The following is a 20374-nucleotide window of genomic DNA, read 5'->3' on the forward strand; positions in this document are numbered from 1 at the left end:
AGGCTTTTACTACAAAGACAAAAAGCAAGCATTACAGAATGAAATACACATTAACTTCAAATCCTCTTAAGCTAAACATTTTAGCAATACAACTACTTTACACCCAGTACAATCAAAGAAACCACATCATGCACTAGAAAACCCTCAACTACCCACAGACTACTCAGCTGCTTTAACTAATTTGTCCCCACTCTGCCTCCTATCCCTAAGTAGCCAAAGATGTTGATTGACTGGGAGGTGATTTTCAAACAGGCCAATCCAAGGGTGAAGAGGCATTGCAGATTTACATGTAAAACTTCCCTCCACGGGTAAAACTTTTTGCTGTGAGGTAGCCAGTATCTTTTTGTAATGTTATTGAATAGGGTGAGTATGGCAATTTTAAGTTTAAAAATATCACCCCCTAGGGGATTTAAAAAGTTTTAGTCCTGTACTTATTCATAGAAGTAGTTTTCTTTCTGTTTAAGACTCTTTCTATTTTGTAGCAGTTATTGCTTCATTTTAGAAAACAAGCAAGTAGCTTAAAAGTGCATGTGTGGGAACTTGTCTGTTTATAGTTTTATATTCTCAGTTAAGACTTTAACTTAGGAATTCTCTGCCTACAACAGAAGAAAAGATTATTTACCTATCTGTTATTATGTCCTTAAGATGGAAAATATTTCTTTGCCAATTACTGAGCTTCTAGAAAAAAATCCCCTTGTTATATCAGTTTGGAGCTCCCTTGTATTCATGGCAATGAATTTTTATGCTAAGGTTACTCTGGATTTAGGGCTGGATTGAGCATCATCAAGAAGAAATTTGTGACAGTACAGAAGTCAATAGCAGAAAGCCTGGCACTGAAGTGAAAGGATTTATGCTAACTCATGCTATATTGCCGGCTGTTTGTTTCCAAAAGGGCTGGCAAGTGCCTCATTCTCTAACCTATGCACAGGAAAATCCCTGCAATGTTTAAAATCTCAATAGCAGCTCACACCTGCTGTCTGCTGTAATAATTAATTTGCTTTGACCTTCCTGCCTCTGCTTGCAGATTAGATACTGTTTTGCTGTCTAGAAAGTGCGTTTCCAGGGATGCTGCAATGCTCACTTGATTCCACTCATTACTGCTCCGTTAGTATTTCAACTAGTATTTGTCTCCTGCCAAGCCAAGGTGGGTGTAATGAGTCTCCTGGGGATTTAGAAAGGGTTATCAAGTGCAAGAGACTTCTGAAGTGTCTGCCTGTGGGTTAGAGAGACCAAAGCAAACTCTGGAGGAGCATCACTGATGCCTCCAGAGACAAAGGCTGGCCTAGGGAGTGTGTGTGAGATGTGGCATCTGCAGTGCTGCGCGAGGATGGTGCTTTGCCCTGGCCACGCTCCTAGGTCAGCTGTGTCTGGCTCTGCAGGGCTCATGTCCCACGTCTGCAGGCAAAAGGATGCAAGGCCCTGAGCCCCAGCCCTTCCTCTCCGAAGGGTTGGAGCAGGATGGTGCTCCTCCTATTTTTTCTCTGACCAACCTGATCATGTATGTATGTATGAATGATCATGTGGTAAGTGCTAGCTGAATAACGTCTATGAATGCTTATCGTCCCTACTGGGCCGCACTACCGATGGAGGCAGCTCCTCTGCTCCCTTCTCGCACAACCCACTCAGGTGAGCAGGGTTTCCTGGTGAAAAACAGCCTCCTTGCTCCTGCGAATGAAACGGCTGCCGTGCTTCCTGCCCGGCCCCAGGAGCCATCTCTTGGCACGGCAAGGCTCCGGGCCTTCCCCGCGGAACCCTCTCCCTACGTCCTACACGAACTCAGCAGCACGCATCCTGTCACGTGACACCTGCCTCCTGCGCCCCACCGAGGCGAGGGTCCGGGGGCGGGGCCTGCCTTGCTTTCCGCCGCAGCCCGCCGGGTAGGAGCTGGGGCGTATCTGCGCCGCGCGGGAGCCGCGGTCTCGCGTAGAAAGCGGGCGGTGCAGAGAGGCCGCGGCTGTGCGAGAGGCTGGGGCGGAGGCAGGCGGCTGGGCCGCGGCGGCTGGCTCGGAGGGCGTGTTTCTCCGGGGCTCTGCGATCCCCGCGTGTGCCGGGTCTGGCTGCGCGGCAGCTCCGAGCGGGAGCTGGTGTGCAGTCCCCGGGAATGTGTGAGGAGCTGCGGGGCGGGAAGAGCCCGGAGGCGCCCTTCAGCGGCTCGAGTCAGGCGGTGGGGGCTGAAATAACTGTAAACCGGAAAAAACAGGCTATCGCTTTTTCCTTGTCGTGCTTTGGGTGATGGCTTGTTCAGGGGTTTGCTGGTGTGAACTCTGGGATCGTGTTTAAAAGCGACTTAAAACTGGTTTAGGGCACAGCAGTCTTAAGTGTTTCCCTCAGCTTTCCTCGTCCCCTCAGCACAGCTTGTGAGAAAGGACGAGATTAAAGCTGCAGAATATCTGTAAAGGGAAGTGAAACTAAGTATGCTTATTGAAAGTAAGTGGAATTGTGGAAATTGGAGGTGAAACTTCAGCCGTCGGAGACCTGGTGCTTATGAGAGGAGCTGTTGTCGCCCTGTTGCTGCTGCCTGAGGTGCTACATAGTTTCAAGGGGAAAAGTGTTTCAGTTGACTATTGTTTGTTCTGTTTGCTTCCAAAGTTTCTCAACTGTTTCAATTTTAGTCCAGTATTCTATTACATTGAACTGTAACACTGAAGATTGTTATTTGCTTCTGAGGCAGACGGGTGGTTAAAATAATATGCTGAGGGATTTTCCAGTGTCAGCCCCACAAAGGAGCAGGTTGTATTTTCTGTTGTTGGAGGCTTACACCTTTGTAGGTTGTAAAATGATGTAGAAGTAAACACAATCACTGTTAAGTCCTGACAGGCAGTTCTCTGTCATTGTGTCTCTGGTGACAAGGATGATTCCTGAGTTTCGGTGGTGTCTGTGCACCTTGTAACTACATGTGAGAGAAGTTGGTGTCTGTTGAGAAGTTGCTCAGTTATTGTGTGGCTTGAGTGGTTGCTTTCTGCTAGACCATTTGAAGCTGCTTGAAAAATCCATAATAAAAGTCTCAGAAAACAAAGAATTCCAGTGTAACTGTTGGACTCTGTGGTTTCAAAGGTCTTCATCCTAAACAATTCTGTGATCCCCGTCTCTTGTGGTAATTTTGATTAAATTGTTTTACTTAAATGAGCGTCTTAGTTTTGAATAGATTGCAGGCAGATTTCTGGTTAGTGAACCTAACTTCTGCTTGTGTGCTGGAGCAGATGGCTACAGAGCTCCTTAGCTTTGTGCAGAGTGTGCTTCTGATACCTGCGTGTATGCACTCAAAGCACAACACTTCGCACTACTTCCTCCTTTAATATAAAGCATGATTTAAGATTGACTGTGGATGCAACAAAGTCTCTTCTTGCTTTGGATTTATTTCTGTTTTCCAGTAGGGGAAGTAAGGCTGTACTGCTGAGCACAGAAACAGGGTTTTGCTTGCAGGCTGGGTTTCAACCTCTCACCAGGGTCTCCTAAGCAAAGGGCCTGGGTGCTGGTGAGGGGCTCGCTCTGCATCACGCTGGGTTTTGTGGAAGAGGTATGAGGGATAGCAGTTGGTAAAGAGGAGGAGAAGCTGGGCTCCCTTTCCAAGCTCCCTTGCCTTGTGGCTCTCTGGTCTCCTTACTTTGAACTCCTGGATAAATACTTGCATAATCAGATGAAAAGATTTTTTGGGCACTTGTTTAATTTGTATGGCTTGTGGTATGGTTTCTTTTGTGACTAAGAGACTTGGATTTAAGTGTTCAGACCTACAGAGTGAGCAGAGCATTCTGAGATCAGTGAAGAGCCAAAGCAGCAGCTAACTCTTCTTCACTTGTTATGTAAATATCATGAAGGGTGATTGAACCCGTGAATCTCCTGATCTCCAGATAGCCTCATTCAGGAGAACCCTCATTTACTTTCTTCACCCATACACGATTCTGTGAAGAGTTTCTCATGTTCTGCAATACAGAGGTTAAGCAGGAGAGATCTTTATTGTTTAAGAAGAGCTTTGCCTATTTACATACATATGTGACTGGCATGACAGTGTTTATTCTTCTGTGCTGTTCTCCAGGTCTTGAATCAATCCAAGAATGAACAAATGTAAGAAGTCTTATGTTAACCGGACTACAAACCTTGACAAGTTCAGTCCTGAAATTCTGTCTGAAATTGAGAAGCTCTTTGCAAAGAAGTTTACTTACACTAAGCCAGTGAATAATGAGTGGCAGCTTCCAGATCCCAGCAATGCTTTTACAAGCGATCACAAGGAATTCGACTCACTTCTGGCTCTGAAGATCTCCATGAATGACGTGAAGAATCAACTCAGTGATAAGAACCTGGATGAATGGCATCAGCACACCTCGTTTACCAATAAAGCAGGGAAAATAATTCCTCATGTGAAGAAATGGGTGAATGCTGAGCTGTGTACCCAGGCGTGGTGCAAGTTCCATGAGATCCTGTGCAGTTTTCCTCTTCTCCCTGAAGAAGCTCTTCAGGACAGAGAACTGAATACTGTCCACCTCTGTGAAGCACCTGGAGCTTTCATAGCCAGCCTCAACCACTACTTGAAATCCCACCATGTCCAATGTGACTGGAATTGGGTAGCGAACACTCTAAACCCATATCATGAAGCCAATGACACTCTTATGATGATAATGGATGACCGTCTCATAGCAAATACCTTGCCTTGGTGGTACTTTGGCCCAGATAACACTGGTGACGTGATGACACGGAAACACCTAACAGGACTTCAGAACTTTATAAGTAACATGGCCATAGTTCACTTGGTGACTGCTGATGGCAGCTTTGATTGCCAGGGGAATCCGGGAGAACAGGAGGCTCTTGTCTCACCCCTTCATTACTGTGAAACAGTCAGTGCTTTAATGATCCTGGGCACTGGAGGGTCCTTTGTTTTGAAAATGTTCACGCTGTTTGAACACTGTTCTGTCAATCTGCTCTTTCTGCTGAACTGCTCTTTTGAGGAGGTCCATGTCTTTAAGCCAGCCACTAGCAAAGCTGGCAACTCAGAGGCCTATGTGATTTGTCTTCGTTACATGGGCAGAGAGAGCATCCATCCGCTGCTTTCTAAGATGATACAGAACTTTGGAACAGAAATGGTCAACAAAGCACTTTTCCCCCAGCATGTGCTGCCAGAGTCTTTTCTTAAACTACATGAAGAGTGTTGCATGTTCTTCCACAAGTGCCAGGTAGAAACTATCTCTCAGAACATCCGTCTCTTTGAGTGCATGGGAGAAGCGGAGCAGACAAAACTGAACAAGTTAAGAGATTGTGCAGTGGAGTTCTTCATGCAGAGACTTTGTCTGAAACCCATTTCCAGAAAGAACTGGCTTGTCAGGAAATCTCGGACTGGTTGCAGCATGAATACAAAATGGTTTGGGCAAAGAAGCAAATATTTTAGTACGTACAATGAAAGGAGGATGCTGGAAACCCTCACGTGGAATGATAAAGTGGCAAAGGGCTATTTTAATCACTGGGCTGAAGAGCATAGTTTAAATACTGCTGGGAAAATGTGTGTCTTGGAAGGATTGTCTTCTGACCTCGAGTGTAGCTTGTGGTATGTTTTGGAAGGAAAAAGATTACCAGTGATAAAATGTTCCCCATTCTGTGATAGTCAAGTCTTGGAAAATCTGAATGAAGCACTGAACACATTGATGGGGGGGAGTATGAAGAGCAGAAAGATACTGCAGACGTGTCAGTCGTGTGAAGTGCTTCCTGGGGAACTGATACTGGCAGAAGTGTCTGATCTCTCCAGATGTCGCCAGGAAGTCCTAAAGGGAAGATGTGGTGACCAGTTCACGTGCCTTGTGGTAGACTTCTCATCCCTCTGTGATATTGAGAGCCCGCCCAACATAGAAACAAAGCTCCTGGACTCATCCACACTGCTGACATTCAGCCTCTCTTTGCTTTATGATGGAGAACCAAAGTACCAGCAGCAGCTTTTGGACTGTGTTCTGCATTCGTTGGATCAGCTGACAGTGGGAGATGCATTGATTTTGCCTATTCTTTCTTGTTTTACACGCTTCACAGCTGGCCTGGTATTTATATTGCACTGCTGCTTCAGACGCATCACATTCACTTGTCCAGCCTGCCCTGAGCCCTTGAGGAGCAGCGCTGCTTTGCTGTGCATTGGTTACCGAGGCCTCCCAAATCCAGTTGTCCTATACCTGCAGCATCTGAAGGAGCTAATGAGCTCTTTGCTTGACACAGACTCTCCCCAGCAAGTTTTGCAGTTTGTGCCCATGGAGGTTCTCCTCCAGGGCAAGCTGTTGGAGTTCTTGTGGGATTTAAACACAGCCATTGCCAAGAGACAGCTTCACTTGATTGTGGAAGCTAAGCAGCAGCAAATGACTAGTGATGTTTCACTTTAAAATAGCTCTAGAATTGAGCAAGTTGCTGCTGCTAGACCTTCTTTCACAGGCAGGTAGAAGGTGTTAAAAACATTGTGAATGTGAAGGTGATGTTACTGCAAAAACCCCTGGTGTGATGTTAGTGCTGGGGGGATGTTTTGAGCTATCAGTCCCACTTGCACCACATTTGCCTGTTGTACAGAAACCTGAGGCTTAATCTCAAATGTAGGGGACATGGGAGGGACAATGAATAAAGTGGAGAAACTGTTTCTTTTCTGTCCCGGCTCTCTCTGAGCAAGTTTCTTTGTGTGCCATCTAATTCAGAATTGACTGTAGTGACAGGACAAGGAGTAATGGGTTCAAACTAAAACAGAAGTTCAGGTAAGATACAAGGAAGCGGTTCTTTCCTGTGAGCGTGGTGATGCACTAAAACAGGTTGCCCAGAGAAACAGTAAATGCTCCATCCCTGGCATTGTTCAAGGCCAGGTCGGACAGAGCCTTTGGTGACATGGTCTAGTGTCAGGCATCCCTGTCCATGTCAGTGGGGTTGGAACTGGATGATCTTAAGGTCCTTTCCAACCCTAACCATTCTATAATTTTATAATTCTATGATTCTGTGATTCTATGATGGTAGGTGTGGTGGTGCATTATACCTGTAACATCAGGCCAGATGATGGGGGACCCTGTTTTGTGACGTTAGCCCTCTTCTATTGATCCAGCAAACCATGGGGGTTTTGACACATAGGTACTTTTCCAGGGTTTGTAGGATCTGAAACATGAGGTTTGGGCCAGAACGCTGAGTGGTGTGGTTTTGTGTGGCTTTTTAGAATAATTATTCTAATAATTTCAGACTCCTTAGAATAGTTTGAGATGCCTGAGCAAAGAAGACTTCCATCTGTCTATTAACAAGAAGCTGCAAATGTTTTTCAGGCTGAAAATGTGATCATGCGTGTTTCTGTGTATCAAGAAATGCTTTGGGTACCATTGGAGGAACAATAAGCTGAAGGAGTTTGTGATAACTGTCTTTGGGAAAGTATGGTGAAGACTTCATAGAATCATAGAATTGTAGAATCATAGAATAGTTAGGGTTGGAAAGGACCTTAATATCATCTAGTTCCATGGGCAGGGACACCTCAGAGCAGACTGCATCGCCCAAGGCTCTATCCAGCCTGGCCTTGAACAATGCCAGGGATGGAGCATTTACCACCCTTTAGGCAACCTGTTTCAGTGCCTCACCACCCTCACAGTAGAGAACTTCTTCCTTTTATCTAACCTAAAGTTCCTCTGTTTCTATTTAAACCCATTACCCCTTGTTCTATCGCTGCAGTCCCTGATGAAGAGTCCCTCTCCAGCATCCTTGTAGGCCCCCTTCAGATATTGGAAGGCTGCTATGAGGTCTTCACACAGCCTTCTCTTTTCCAAGCTGAACAGCCCCAGCTGTCTCAGCCTGTCTTCATACAGGAAGTACTTTATCCCCCTTAGCGTCCTCATGGTCCTCCTCTGGACTGGCTCCAAAAGCTCTATGTCCTTATGCTGAGGACACCAGAACTGTATGCAGTACGCCAAGTGGGGTCTCATGAGAGCAGGGGGTCAGAATCACCTCCTGCAGCCTGCTGGTCACGCTTCTATTGCTGCAGCCCGGGATGTGGTTCGGTTTCTGGGCTGCGAGTGCACACTGAAGCCAGCTCGTGTTCCATTTATATTTGACTAACACCCCCAGGTCCTTCTTCTCAGGCTGCTCCGAATCACTTCTCTGCCCAACCTGTATCTCTGTCTGTGATTGCCCTGACCCAGGTGTAGGACCTTGTGCTTGGCTTTGTTGAACTTTGTGAGGCTGGCATTGGCCCAGCTCTCAAGGTCTCTCTGGATGCCATCCCTTCCCTCCAGTCTGCCAACCAGACCACACAGCTTGGCATTGTCAGCAAACTTGCAAAGGGCATGCTCGATCCCACTGTCCATGTTGCCGGCAGTAGGTTCCCCTTAAAGATAAAAATGATGAAATTGGTAACTGACTGTTGCTTTAACTGGTAACTGACTGTTGCAGTTTTATTTTCGACATTGCTCCTTTGAGAGCTAAGTTTTGAGGCCTAAGTTGTGTATCTTAACAGTTTTGAGTTTGTAGCATATATGGAAAAACCTGCTTGGGGAGAAATGATGTTTAAAGGAGACACGGATTTGCTGTCATTATGTGCATGATCCTGTAGAGAACCGTCAAAAGAATGAAAATGTAGTCTCCTGATGAGTTACCAGCCACCTTCTGGAAGCACTTGTCATTATAGAATGTGGCAGCTTGAAGGATAGTTGATCACTGGTAAGGGATTAAAGGCACTGCTGAAAACATGCTTTGTCTGGAGGTGGTGCCCATTGAATTGCCTTTCCTGCCGCTTTGATTGGGGCAGAGTTTAATGCCTTTAACAGTTCATTTTTCATTGAAGAACTTGAGAGGTGAATGAGTTGGTGTCTCAGGTCTGATTCATTCATAACATTGTCTGAAAATCTTGCTTTTTATGTTTGCCTGTAAGTAGAAGCTGCCCTACACAAAAGCTTCTGGGGTTGGCCATGGTCCATTTTAATTAATTAAAATTACTTTGCTTTTTTTGCTGTGAGCTGAGTTGTGCTTTCTCTGTCTGACCAGGCAGGTGGGGAACAGAGGTTACAGGCTGGGAGATACATGCAGTGAGAGCTTTTCCTGTGAATCAGTTTTTGAACCTGTAAATGGAAGAATGCAAGCAGTGCCGCAGGTGCATTTCACTGAAGAATAAAAAAGAAAGGCTAAAAAACAAACTAAGGGGGAAGAAACTGCAGAAGAATAGATGATGAGAGAGTGTCAAAGATCGCCAGTAAAAGCCTGCGTTATCTGAAACAGAAAGTACGGTAAGGGGATTGTCTACCACAGGCACCCCTATGTCTCTGCCATTGTTCGGAGGCGATTAACACTTCTGAGAGTCCCACTGAGCTTTGGCATTTGAAAAGCCGTTTCTTAAAGCTGGGGAGATGAGGTGTTTTGAGTGCATTGGCTGTGGTTACACTGTGGTATTCCTCCACGGAGCTGTGAGTGGGCAGAAGCGTCTCCTCTAGCAGGTACTTACCTTGTTTTTTTTTTCCTCACTAAGGTTAATATTTTTAAAAAGTTATTTTATAGGTGAAGTAAAACCCTGAGGTGACTGGTGGACCGTGAGAGAAAATGCATTTATTGTTTCAGACTTTCCTTGATCTGTTCTGTACATCTGACAAACTCTGTAGACTTCCTTGAGGTTCCTTCTGTCCCGTTGTTTGCCTTGGTATCAGTCCCCCTGTCTTCATAATCTTTTTAGGAGAAAAGCTTTTAGATGGTCACAGAACTTTGGGGTGAGTTAGGATTGTGTACTTCAAGATCCCATGGACTGAGTTAGTGGGGAACTGTAATCCAGCTGTTTGGAGGTATCCCCCCAAAAATGTGTGCGAGCCCTTCTGCAAAGGCAGGTCTCTAAACTGAAGGAAATCCATGTCCTATTGGGTCCTGATGCCTGATACATGCTGGAGCTTTTTTGTTGGCAGACACAGTGAGATGATGAGAGAAATGCTTTGATAGCAGCTGCTCCTTCTGTTAATAATAAAGGATGTGATTTGGAGAGTCTTATTATTATTGCTGACTTAATGGCAGGAGTTTCAAAGTTAGGAATGACACTTGTCCATTTAATGGTGAGAATCCTTCCTTGTCCTGTCTGTCTTTTGACCACAGGTTTTGGAGGGAAGTGACACTTAATTTCTGTTGTGACTTTTGGGATATGTAAGAAAGAGCAGGAAGAGCATATTAAACTTAGTGGAGAGCATCTGATGATTCCTGCCTTCATTGAGGCTGTCAGGTTTTGACCAATTTGATTTGGGTGGAACCCAATGAAGTGTCTCAATATCCTGCCTGTTTTTAGTTGATTTTTTTGACCTGTTGGAAGATGAACTGGGTATTGGTTTTCATAACTGGGAGCTTTCAGGTTGCACACTGTGGGAAATAAAGGGGGTGGAGGGAATAAGTTGGTTATGATGTTCCCGAGAGTCATGCAACTTGAGGTCAGTTTAGTTTTGCAGCCCTGCTGTTGCAGGTTTCCAGTGAAGGACAGATATGTAGGCCTGGTGATCAGCTGTGAGGTGCATGATATTTCTGAAACTTTTTTGGAGCCAGCGTAACATTTTGAAATCAGTTGCCTGAGGCTTGGATGAATTGGGTGCTCCTCTGAGTGAAAATGCTGTGGGGATTTTTTTCTGAGTTCCATTAAAGCTAAGAGATGTGCTGCTTATTTTCACTGATTTTGTGTCGTATTTAGATTCATTTGGCTGTGCGCAGATTGTTTGTGATCTTGCCACTGGCTTTCCAGTTGAATTTCTACAAAACAGAGATTCGTCCTATGAAGTCCGGTCGTCTGTTAAGACGGCACTAACTGGTGTCTCTTTGTCTTGATTTAAGATGGATCTATCAAACTACTAGTTGTAAATGTAGAATATGTAGCAGAATTGCATTCTGTTGGGAAACCAACTTGGGACTTAATGGGAAGGGATTAGTATTGCCCACGGAGAAGGCAGCAGAAAAGAAAACCCCGCCTTGATTTCTGACCACTAAACTGGGTGCTTTAGGATACAGAAGAGCATTGAATCCTTGATTCACTGGAAGGAAGGGTTGATCAGTAGGCTGAAGCCTCAGAGCCTCCTGTTACCATCCCTCAAAGCTGCCTTTTGACATCCCTTTAATTTACAGTAGTTTTACTTCTTAATGGTGAAGCTGAGGGAATCCTGTGCAATTGGTCTTAACCCTTTTGGGTGGTATGAAACGGTGTTTATCAGTACTTGTCCCCATTCCTCATTTTTAAACAAGCGCCTCTGAATTTCACCTAGTAGCCTTTGAATCTCAGTCTCTTTTTTTAGCACTTTGATGAGTGGGGACTGAGATGGAAACTTCTTGCCAAAATGTGGTACTTGTTGCTCCATCTCCTTCTTGCAACTGTTTTCATGAATTCCGTGCTGATCTCCTCAGTTGCAGCTCTTCGTGCACTTCAGTCGCTTGACAGACAGAGCAGGTGGAGCTGTTGATGCCAGAAGAATGCTCAGCCTGGTGCTGTTCCTCCTTAGGCCATGGTTCGGATGGCCATCGACCCCTCTCTTGTGACTCCTTGTGGCTCCGAAGTCTTCAGAAGGACATTTGCTCAAAGAATTAGCCATTGCCTGTAGACGCTCAGAACAAGCAGAACCTGTAGGAGACATTTAAATGCAGGAAGCTTTTCCACCAGCCTGGAGAGGCTCATGTAACATGCAGTTGATGGGATTTGCCAGCCCTTCCTTGCTAAAAATTCCTTAAAAAAAGGCTTTGAGGCATAAGCACCTGAACAGAGAGCTCACCAGTTGTATGCTGCTTTTCCTGTATAGATGGGTATATTCATGTTTCCAGCATGGAATCCCCTCATTGTAGAGCACTGAAGCTTTTGCTCCGTAGCTAATCCTTGTGTGCTTTTGTTTTGAAAGATGGAGATGTTTTTCTAAGGAGATGAAGGATGCTGGATATATGTGGCTATTGCTTATTTTCATTTATCCTGCAAGTGAGTAATGGAAGATCATTTTTTTAAAAAGAAAAGGAAATAAATATTTGGAAGAAATAAAGTCTTATCTTTAAAGTTTTAAATGTTGCCATTTACATGTTTCTTTACCAAATATGGAACAAGACAATGAAACACAGCAGAGAGAAATCTGGGGAGGTTTAATTTTTGTCGTTGTTGTATTTTTGTGCCAGGGTTTCATCATCTTTCCATTTTGCTCCATCCTTACCGAGGGAAGGATAGAGGGGCACAGGAGCAGCCTGCTCAGTGGGGGTGGTGTTTGATTCTCACTTGCTTTAACTTTCTTTCCCTTTGCAGTTTACCAGCTCACAGAGAGACTCCAGTTGCAAACATTGTCACAGCAGTGTGTTGGAAGCCTGCACACAGTGCCCTTGGCCTTGCCACCGAGCCTTGCAGTCTGTGTCCCCTTGCATGGTTGCTGTGGCCTTCTTGACCAGCGAAGATTTTTGTCCTAAGGATCTTCAGTTTCTCCTGGCTGTGACAGGCACTCTGGTAGGACACGGCTGTTATACACTGTCTTTTTGTCACTGAGTCTGTTCTTAATCCTTATCCAAATGTTTTTCTATACTAAGTGCTTGCCTTCACTGAATGGTGCAATTAAGAAAAAGCTGAAAATAAGCTTTAAGACGAGAATAAGTGAGCCTTATTCCTCAGGGTTGGCTCTGCTATACTGACATGGGTTCCAGCTGGTTGTCTTTGGCTTGGCTCTCCCATTTGTGTTGAGACTGCTAAATGATTTTGGTTGCAATTATTAATGCTAATGGTTGGTGTTTTTTTCATTGCCTTTGTTTTTGGAAGTGAACTCCAAATTAAAGAGCTGGGGAAGATAATTCTGTGTCTGAGAGGTAAGCAACGACACAAGAAACGCTCCTTACTGACCCTTATAGCAGTGGATGTTTGGTGGGGACATGTTTAAACTATAAGTGGTGTGGAATGTGGGATGAAATGTGGGACGGTGTTGTCTCACTTGCTTTTAGTGGAGCTCTAGACTAAGCTTTGGTTGTTAATGTCCAAACGTACTTTAGGGGACATGAGGGCTTTGGAAGAGAATGGTCTTTGGAATGGGGGGCAGGGATGGACAAGCCTGTTAGAAGAATTGTCAGGTTGATTTTGGTGGAAATTATTATTTAATGTGGTTTTACTGAATTACAGGGAAATGTAAATGCTTGGGATTGTATTCAGACTCATAAAAAGGTCTATGACATAGTTGTATTTCCAGTATAACAGTATCAGAAGAGTTTATCTGAAAACATGATACGGCAGATGAAAAAGTAAAGAGGAAACATGGGTGTCTTCCTTTTGCTGCTACAGACTTTAGAAAACTGCGTATGTAGCTTTTTCAGGCCTTAAAGTCAATTTAGACGTGGCATGATGTTGCTTGTGTGTCATACCTGAATTTGGATAGAGCTTAATATGCTGGCGTGGCTGCCAGTTTCTGAGTTGAAGTAGCTGGTGTTGAAAGCTAAGCCAAGTCCCTGAGCGCAAAGCAAACCAGCTCTCCCTGCCTGAACAGATATTTGGCAAATTCTTTTGTTCTGGGTTGTGTCACGTCCTCAGTGTCCCCCAGCAAGACTGGGGAGGTGAAGTTTAACCCGTAATGCAAGTCCCACTTGAACTAGGTCATTATTACAGCGATCGTATGAAACTGTTTATTGAAACGCTGTTTTTCTGCCATATGGCATCTCGAACTTGTTTATGAAAGTGCCTCTTCGTAGAGCTTTACTAAATGAGGGTGACTGTCGCTTGGTAAAGAACTGATTTGCCTCAAGCGAGGGAGAGCAGGGAGAAGGACTGTTACTTGTTGGTGAGTTGATTTGTCTAGAGTGGGGGACAGCAGGGAGAAAGAGACTCGATATTCAAATCTTAGTTGTTGCTGCAGCTAGAGGTCATGGTCTGTGTAGTGAAGAGGTGACTGGACAAATGCTGCCCCATACCCATGAAAGCTCATACGGAGGTACCCCAAGGTCTTAAGCTGTCAGATACCTGTGCATCAAAACTATGACCCAGTAGCCAGTTGGTAATGGAAGCTCAGTTAAGACTAAGGAACAAAGGGACTGTGGTGAAGTGCCTTAATGTAGGTCTCTAGAGAGTTAAGGTGATTAAATCCTTGCTTTAGAATGAGTTGAGTGCCCCAGGTTGATGACAGAGCACAGCTCGATGCCCTTGAGTGGAAATGTAATGAAATCTGTCTTGGGGTCACAATTCAACTGAACCCCAAGGTGGCTGCTGAGTAGCTACACGTTCCCTCAGATAATGATGCTTGCCTGGGAGATGAGTTTTCAATTGAGGAGTGCGGGTATGGGGCAGGACTGCTGAGGACATCTGAACCACAGGAGCCTTCTGAGCAGCCGGGGCTCCCGGCATGTGTTACTGCCCCAGCACTGGTGGTACCCAGCTATGTAGGCTGAGGAAACGAGGCTGCAAGCTGCGTAGACAGCGTGGAGAGCCCTGTGTGGCATCCATCAGTGGCACGGGAGGTGTCTGGGACTGGCGCAGCTGGGACTGGCAGGGCTGTAGGATCCTGGCTGGTGGAAATGGTGATGTTCAGCAGCAGAGGCTTGCTGTTGCATGTGGAAAGAGCCCTGGCTTTGGGTGTTAGCACAGACTGGATGGGACTGGAGCCAGCTGACTCATTGGGAGCCAGAGGGGAGCTGGTTCAAAAACTTAACCTTTGCTGTGTGGGAGCACTGGGGAGGCCGGTCCTCAACTAGGCTGAGCTTGCACTTTGCACTGAAATACCAAGATAGGCTGGGTGTTAGCAACTGTCAGTGCTGTGGCCTTAACTATAAAGCTAAGGAATGGAGTTAGCAACTGTCAGTGCTGTGGCCTTAACTATAAAGCTAAGGAATGGATTTGGGGCAATTAATGAAATTTAGATTTATAGAGAGGTCCAGTTATGCCTAAGAGCCACAGTTAATAGCACTGGCACTGAATAAACCCCAAATAGGCTCTGTTTCCATTCCACAAGAGGGGGTTAGAGGCCCATAAGTATATATTTGTATAAGTGTTTTGGCTGGTGATTCTGTGACTAGTTTTGTGGAAGGTCTGTAGTAAAATACAGTCTCGGGAGCATGAGTGGAAGTAGTGATTTGGTAAATAGCAACTAATGAAAGGTGGTGGGACTTAGAATTTTACTAACTGGTGCATTGGCCTAGAGGTCTGCTGCTGGGGTGAAGCAGTCCCTTGGGAAGCTGCAACCCTGAAGCTTACTTACCGTCATTTTCTTTAGACACCATCTGCTCTTAGAGCAACTTGTACACCTATTTTCCCTCCCTGGAGGCAGATGGGGTTTTAAGGAGTCTGCTTCTGTGGCTTTTCACCACAGAGATTAAACTGAAGCTGGAATTAAGATATGGGGACTGAGACAACCTTTGTGGCAGGTGTATCCTGCAGAGGATTGGGAGGGCAAGGTTTGGGCACAACAGGCAGCAAGGTCTCAGAGAGGTGTTGGGATCCGGGAGGAACTGGGAAAAACATGGACAGAACCTCCTCTGTAGTTTGCAGGAGGGTTTTGTCTTGTTTCCAGAGGTAGTACAGATTGAGGCTGTTCTCTCTGTATTATCTTCTCTTCCCTCCCCTTCCCACCCCAAGCCCTTCTGGGCTGTGTCTGGAAGATGCCAAGTTCTTCCCAATACTGGGAGAATGGAAGGCAAGGATTGCTGAGTAACTCTCTGAGCTGAAGTTACCACTGGGTTACCAGCAGCAGGCAAACCCCAGAGCCAGAGGCCAGTAACTCTCTGCTGGAAGAGGATGCCTGTGGTGGTGGTGGTGGTGGTGCACAGTGGCGAAGCTGCTTTGTCCCCAGACCTGTTGTGGTGCTTCGCTTTACCAGTCACTTGCTGGTTGATGCCTTGCTGAGCACTGGAAGGGCAGCTGAGGTCAGAAGCCAAACTCCATCACCACTCCTTGGTCTCGTGAAGAAGAGCCTGAGAGATGGTCAGGTCATGAAAACAACCAACCAAAGAGCATCTGCCTTCCCCTCAGCCCCACCGTGTTCCCCATGGATGGCAGGAGCCAGGAGCGAGTTAGGAGAGTCAGGCTGGGCTGTCTTGTTTTCAGCTATAGACATGCCCTGCGGATCTGAACAGAGCAAAACACTTTTCAAGCAGCAAAGGTAAGAAAATGGGATACGAGAATTTTGGGAGGTGTCGGTGCAATTTTAGATGTCACTGGTTTCCACTGCAGTGTTGTATTAAGGATTCTTTTTTGTCTTGTGTAAATCAGTTTTCACTAATAGAGCAGATGTACCAAAATGCATCTGGTGATGAAATGGAGGAGAAAAGAGGCAGCAAGTGCTAGTGGATATAAATATTGTCTTTTTGGGAAGTGAAGCGCTGCAGAAACTTCAGAGGCTCCATTTCAACTTCAGGAGCCTGTTTCTTTTGCCTGAGGAGGTGTATGGAGCAGAAAAAATGAACTGAACCATACTGCTTTGTTGGATTCCGGCGCACGTGAGGTAGGAAGCAGAAGGTTCTGGATTGGGGCCAGCATGTGAAGTCTTGGTTGTACTGAAATGTTGAGGCCTAGCCTGTGTTGATGCAAGATGGATTAATTGCAGAGGAGCTCTGTCTGTACCAGGAAATCTTCCCAGGTCCTTGCGGTATAGAATGGGCTTAGAAACATGGACAGATAAGTTTGGTAACGTCTGACCCAGTGTAGCAGAGTAGCATGCAGTGGCGCTGCTTGCCTATGGTCTTGCTGGCAAACCAAGTGGAAGAGGTACATGTATCTGAAAGCTTCTGTTGAGGAGGCGTGGTGGGCATGGAGACGAATTCTGATCTTCCTGTGAAGCTGAGGGTTAAAAAGAAGCAAGGCGTGAATTAGAGTTTTGCACGTTTCATTGGGACCCTCCATGGCTGTGCTGTGCTATTTTTGAGGAATCTGCCTGCATTGCAGAAAAGCAGCCTTTGAAATCTTCCTCACTTGTTTTCAGCACTGGACTTTTCCTGGCTGTTTGTGTTACAATTAAAGGACCCGTTTGGTTTGGTTTTTCTTTTACTTAGTGCCCATAAGTGCTGGGAAGAATTTGAAAACACCAGCCTAAAAGCAGAGAGTACCACAGCAAGTAGAGAATGTAAAAAGTGAAAGAAAACAACAAGTCCTGACTGGAGAGAAATGATGTCCAACCTGGACCTGGCAGTGCTGGAGAAGGAAGGTAATAAGGAGGGGTTGTTGCAGGGCAGGTATTTTCTGAGTGAACCAGACAGTGGGGATGGGAAGGATTCCTCTAAGCAGGGAAAGTGGCAGCACACCTGTTCTTAATGCTTATTGGAAGCTCTCTGAGAATGACAGACTTTCTTGGAATAGTAGGTCTGGATGCCTTGCACCCAAGCTTGCGTGCATAGGTGTGATCTTGGTTTTTGTGCCTCGATACTGAGACTGCTCCGTAGCAGAGAGAACAGCTGAACAGGGCAGTACAGCTCCTGGATGGGCTGGGGCTGGATCAAGGTGGAGCTCCTCTGTCCTTAAAACTTAGGGAAGGAAGCTTGCAGTGTGAGCAGCGCTGCGCCTGCAGAGGGGATTGGGCTTCCCAGAGCTGGAAGCAGATTGTTGCCCTGTATGCAGTGCATTTGCAGTATGAAAGCTTGTGCACAGTAATGCCTCGCTATCTGTCACTTGTGTTCCAGAGCTCTGCTGTCAGCTGTTTAATACCCTGCTCTGGTTGCTGTTGTCACTGTCCTGTTTTCCTTCATCCTTAGTTGAGCTTGGTGAGCAGCAGGCATCTGAAGGTGATGATGACAATGTAATGGATTGGAGGAGGCAGCAGGAGCACTGGCAGTGAAGGATTTATCAGGTGTTGAGTATCGTGGGTAAAGCAGCTGAGGTCTCTCAGAATCATGGTGATCTGTTTGCAGGTGGGTCAGACAGGGCCACCGCGAGGTCATGAAGGTGAATTTTGCGTTATGAAGGGATTTCCCACTCTGAACTTCAGGCACGTGAGCGGGCATTTCTTGGTATTTTAAAAGTAGGCAGAATTGCCTTTACTTTGTCATTCCCAGGTGTTGAATTGGCAGCTGGCAAGCCCAGAGACAGCTTCTGTCTCTCCATCTGCCATGTGTCCACGCTGTGCTATCCTTGTGCATTTGGGTTGTGTGTGTTTCTGAAGGGCCTGCACACGTTCCTCTCCATCCTGTTGTTTCTTAGCGGGCAAAGCTAAAGTGTGAAAAGTCGAACTTTTAGGATGGCACCCTCAGCAGGTAATGGGATATGCCTGAAACTGCAGTTTGACACTGTGGGCGGTTATTGCAGGAGCAGAGTTTAGGGCTGGGCAGTCAAAATGTTTGAGCAGCATTGAAGAGAGAGGGATGCAAGGCTTTCAGCTACAAGTGTGGCCACACGGAGTGTGCAGATACTCCTGTGTGCAGCTGCATTGCCGCAAGCTGCAGAGGTAATTGTGTAGAAAAGCCTTTAGTTAGTGGAATATTCATCCGCTGTTGAGGATTTCTGGAAACTTAATGGAAGAGGTGTTATGCTGTTGACTATTTTTTTCTTCCCTCACTACAGCCAGGGTCACTCCCTAGAGTGCTCCTTTCTAATCTTGGCCTTTTGTCTGAAGTTGGTCTGCTCAACTTTCGTGCTCCTTCATGGTAACATGGCTGATGATGTCTTCATCTGAGCTCATGCTGGGGCATGGAATTGTCTCTTTTATGCTACTATGATGCTTTTTGCCTGATACCTGCTCAGCTCTGGAAACAGGGAATAGCCTCTGCTGCTCACCTGCCTATGTGCCCAGGTGGGACATCCCATGCCACAAACCTGGTTTTAACTGTGCAGTCCTTGCACAAGGAGTTACGAGGCAGGACATGAGAAGCAAGTGGATCTTACCTGGCTCTGGTGTTTCTGACCCAGGAAATCTGTTCCCAGCATGATTTGGCAGCAAGGACTGGGAAGTGAGGGAAGTGTAGGCCCCTGGTCTGCTGTAGTGAGCTGTCTGGAAAACGCTGTGTAAAGCACACTGCTCCTTGCTAAGAAGAAATGGGAAATGTGCTTATTGAAGAGTTGTCTGTTCTTACCGTGTGTTGGGGGTACTGACTGGGGCCTAGACACCCAGTGGGTTAGTGTGGTACAGATGCCTAGTTCTGGACTGTCACAGCACAGCTGGTCTTGTAAAGATGTGGGGTCACGCCTGGATCTGAGGTGCAGCTTCCCTGCAGAAGAAAATGGTCAAAGCTGTGTGCTTTTGCCTGAACTTTGTTCTGTAGGGAAGCTAGAAGAGTGGCTGTAGCAAGCTGGGGGAAAGGAGAAGGCTCTAAACCAGATGTGAGCCCAGTGCCCAACAGTTAGTTAGAGTGGATAATGACAGTTTCAGGTGCTGGGGGCCGCCAAGTGCCTGGGCACATGGATGCTTGGAGAAAGGGGAGAATGGAACTTCTGGAGCTTGGGGCTTGGAGTGCAGTGAAGAATGTGCCTTCAGGCTCAGTGGTCCGTGTGTGGGGAGCTGTGGCAGGTGGGATGAGGCTGTGCTGGAGAAGGGATTTGTCTAAATGCACACCTACCTGATCTGGAGCCCCCAGCTTCCAGCAGCACCACAAACTGCAGGGTTTGATCTGTACCTTAGCGTCAGGTAAACATAGAATCATGGAGTCCCAGACTGGTTTGGGTTGGAAGGGACCTCAAAGCTCATCCAGTTCCAACCTCCACCACGGGCAGGGACACCTTCCACTAGAGCAGGTTGCTCCAAGCCCTGTCCAAGCTGGCCTTGAACACTGCCAGGGATGGGGCAGGCACAGCTTCTCTGGGCACCCTGTGCCAGGGCCTCAGCACCCTCACAGGGAAGAACTTCCTCCTAATGTCTAATCATGTTGCCTGATGTTTAAAGGCTGGGGTGGCCTTGCTGTGTCGGGGAACTGGGAACCTTTGGAGGCAATACTGAGACAACAGGAGCGCTGTGAAGCCAGGAGAGGGAGCAGTTTGTTAACTGACACCATCAGGTATCTCAGACCTCTGTGGCAAACCGAATTTCTGGGCCCAGGGCAGAGGGCCTGGAAACCTGTGTCCTGGGTGGCTTGTGAGGGAAGAAGGATGTTTTGTCAAGGTTTGATGTGCCCACTGCCTGCTGAGCTTTGGGCTGCAGATCTCAAAGCTGGCTCTGTTGAGATGGAGGTCTGCCTCAGAGCTCACTGCAAACCTTGTGGAGAATGTACCCACAGCGGGGGCTGTAATTGTTGTGTTCCTGGACCATAATGACATGGGGGAAAGAAGAGTGGCACCTGTAAGGAGTACATGAGATGTTATGGCTGGTGACTCCCAGATCTTCTTTCTCCTAGGTGTTAGGTCTGCAGGAGGAGGGAGTGGGAGCATTGGTCTCCTCAGCTGGCGGGTGCCCCTCGTTGGACTCCTGGCTCAGCAATGGGATGCTTGTTAGAAAGCAGGAATCAAGAGGGAGCCCTGGGTCGAGCTGTCTGCTGGCAGAACCGTGCTGAGCTCTGTGCCCTTGCACCAGAGGATAATTTGCCTCCCAGTGCT

The 20374-nt window shown here is 46.5% G+C and overlaps 1 protein-coding gene across 2 annotated transcripts in view; it reads left to right on the top strand.

Annotated features, from left to right (window-relative positions):
- Positions 1-2985: 2985 nt before the first annotated feature.
- Positions 2986-20374, top strand: part of CMTR2 (cap methyltransferase 2) — a 29167-nt gene continuing 11778 nt past the window's right edge. Inside the window, exons 1-2 of one of the 2 annotated variants that reach the window (XM_057415213.1) lie at positions 2986-3094; positions 4034-6629. In XM_057415213.1, coding sequence (XP_057271196.1) covers positions 4053-6347 — 2295 coding nt within the window. In that variant the 5' untranslated portion in view covers positions 2986-3094; positions 4034-4052 and the 3' untranslated portion in view covers positions 6348-6629. Of the gene's footprint in view, positions 3095-3427; positions 6630-8961; positions 9201-20374 lie in introns of those variants that run through there. The other variant, XR_008972893.1, reaches the window with a different exon arrangement.

Source organism: Pezoporus wallicus, unplaced genomic scaffold (assembly GCF_028554395.1).
Source record: "Pezoporus wallicus isolate ANWC-B61680 ecotype Strahan unplaced genomic scaffold, APGP_CSIRO_Pwel_v1 contig_7896, whole genome shotgun sequence".
NCBI lineage: Eukaryota > Metazoa > Chordata > Aves > Psittaciformes > Psittacidae > Pezoporus > Pezoporus wallicus.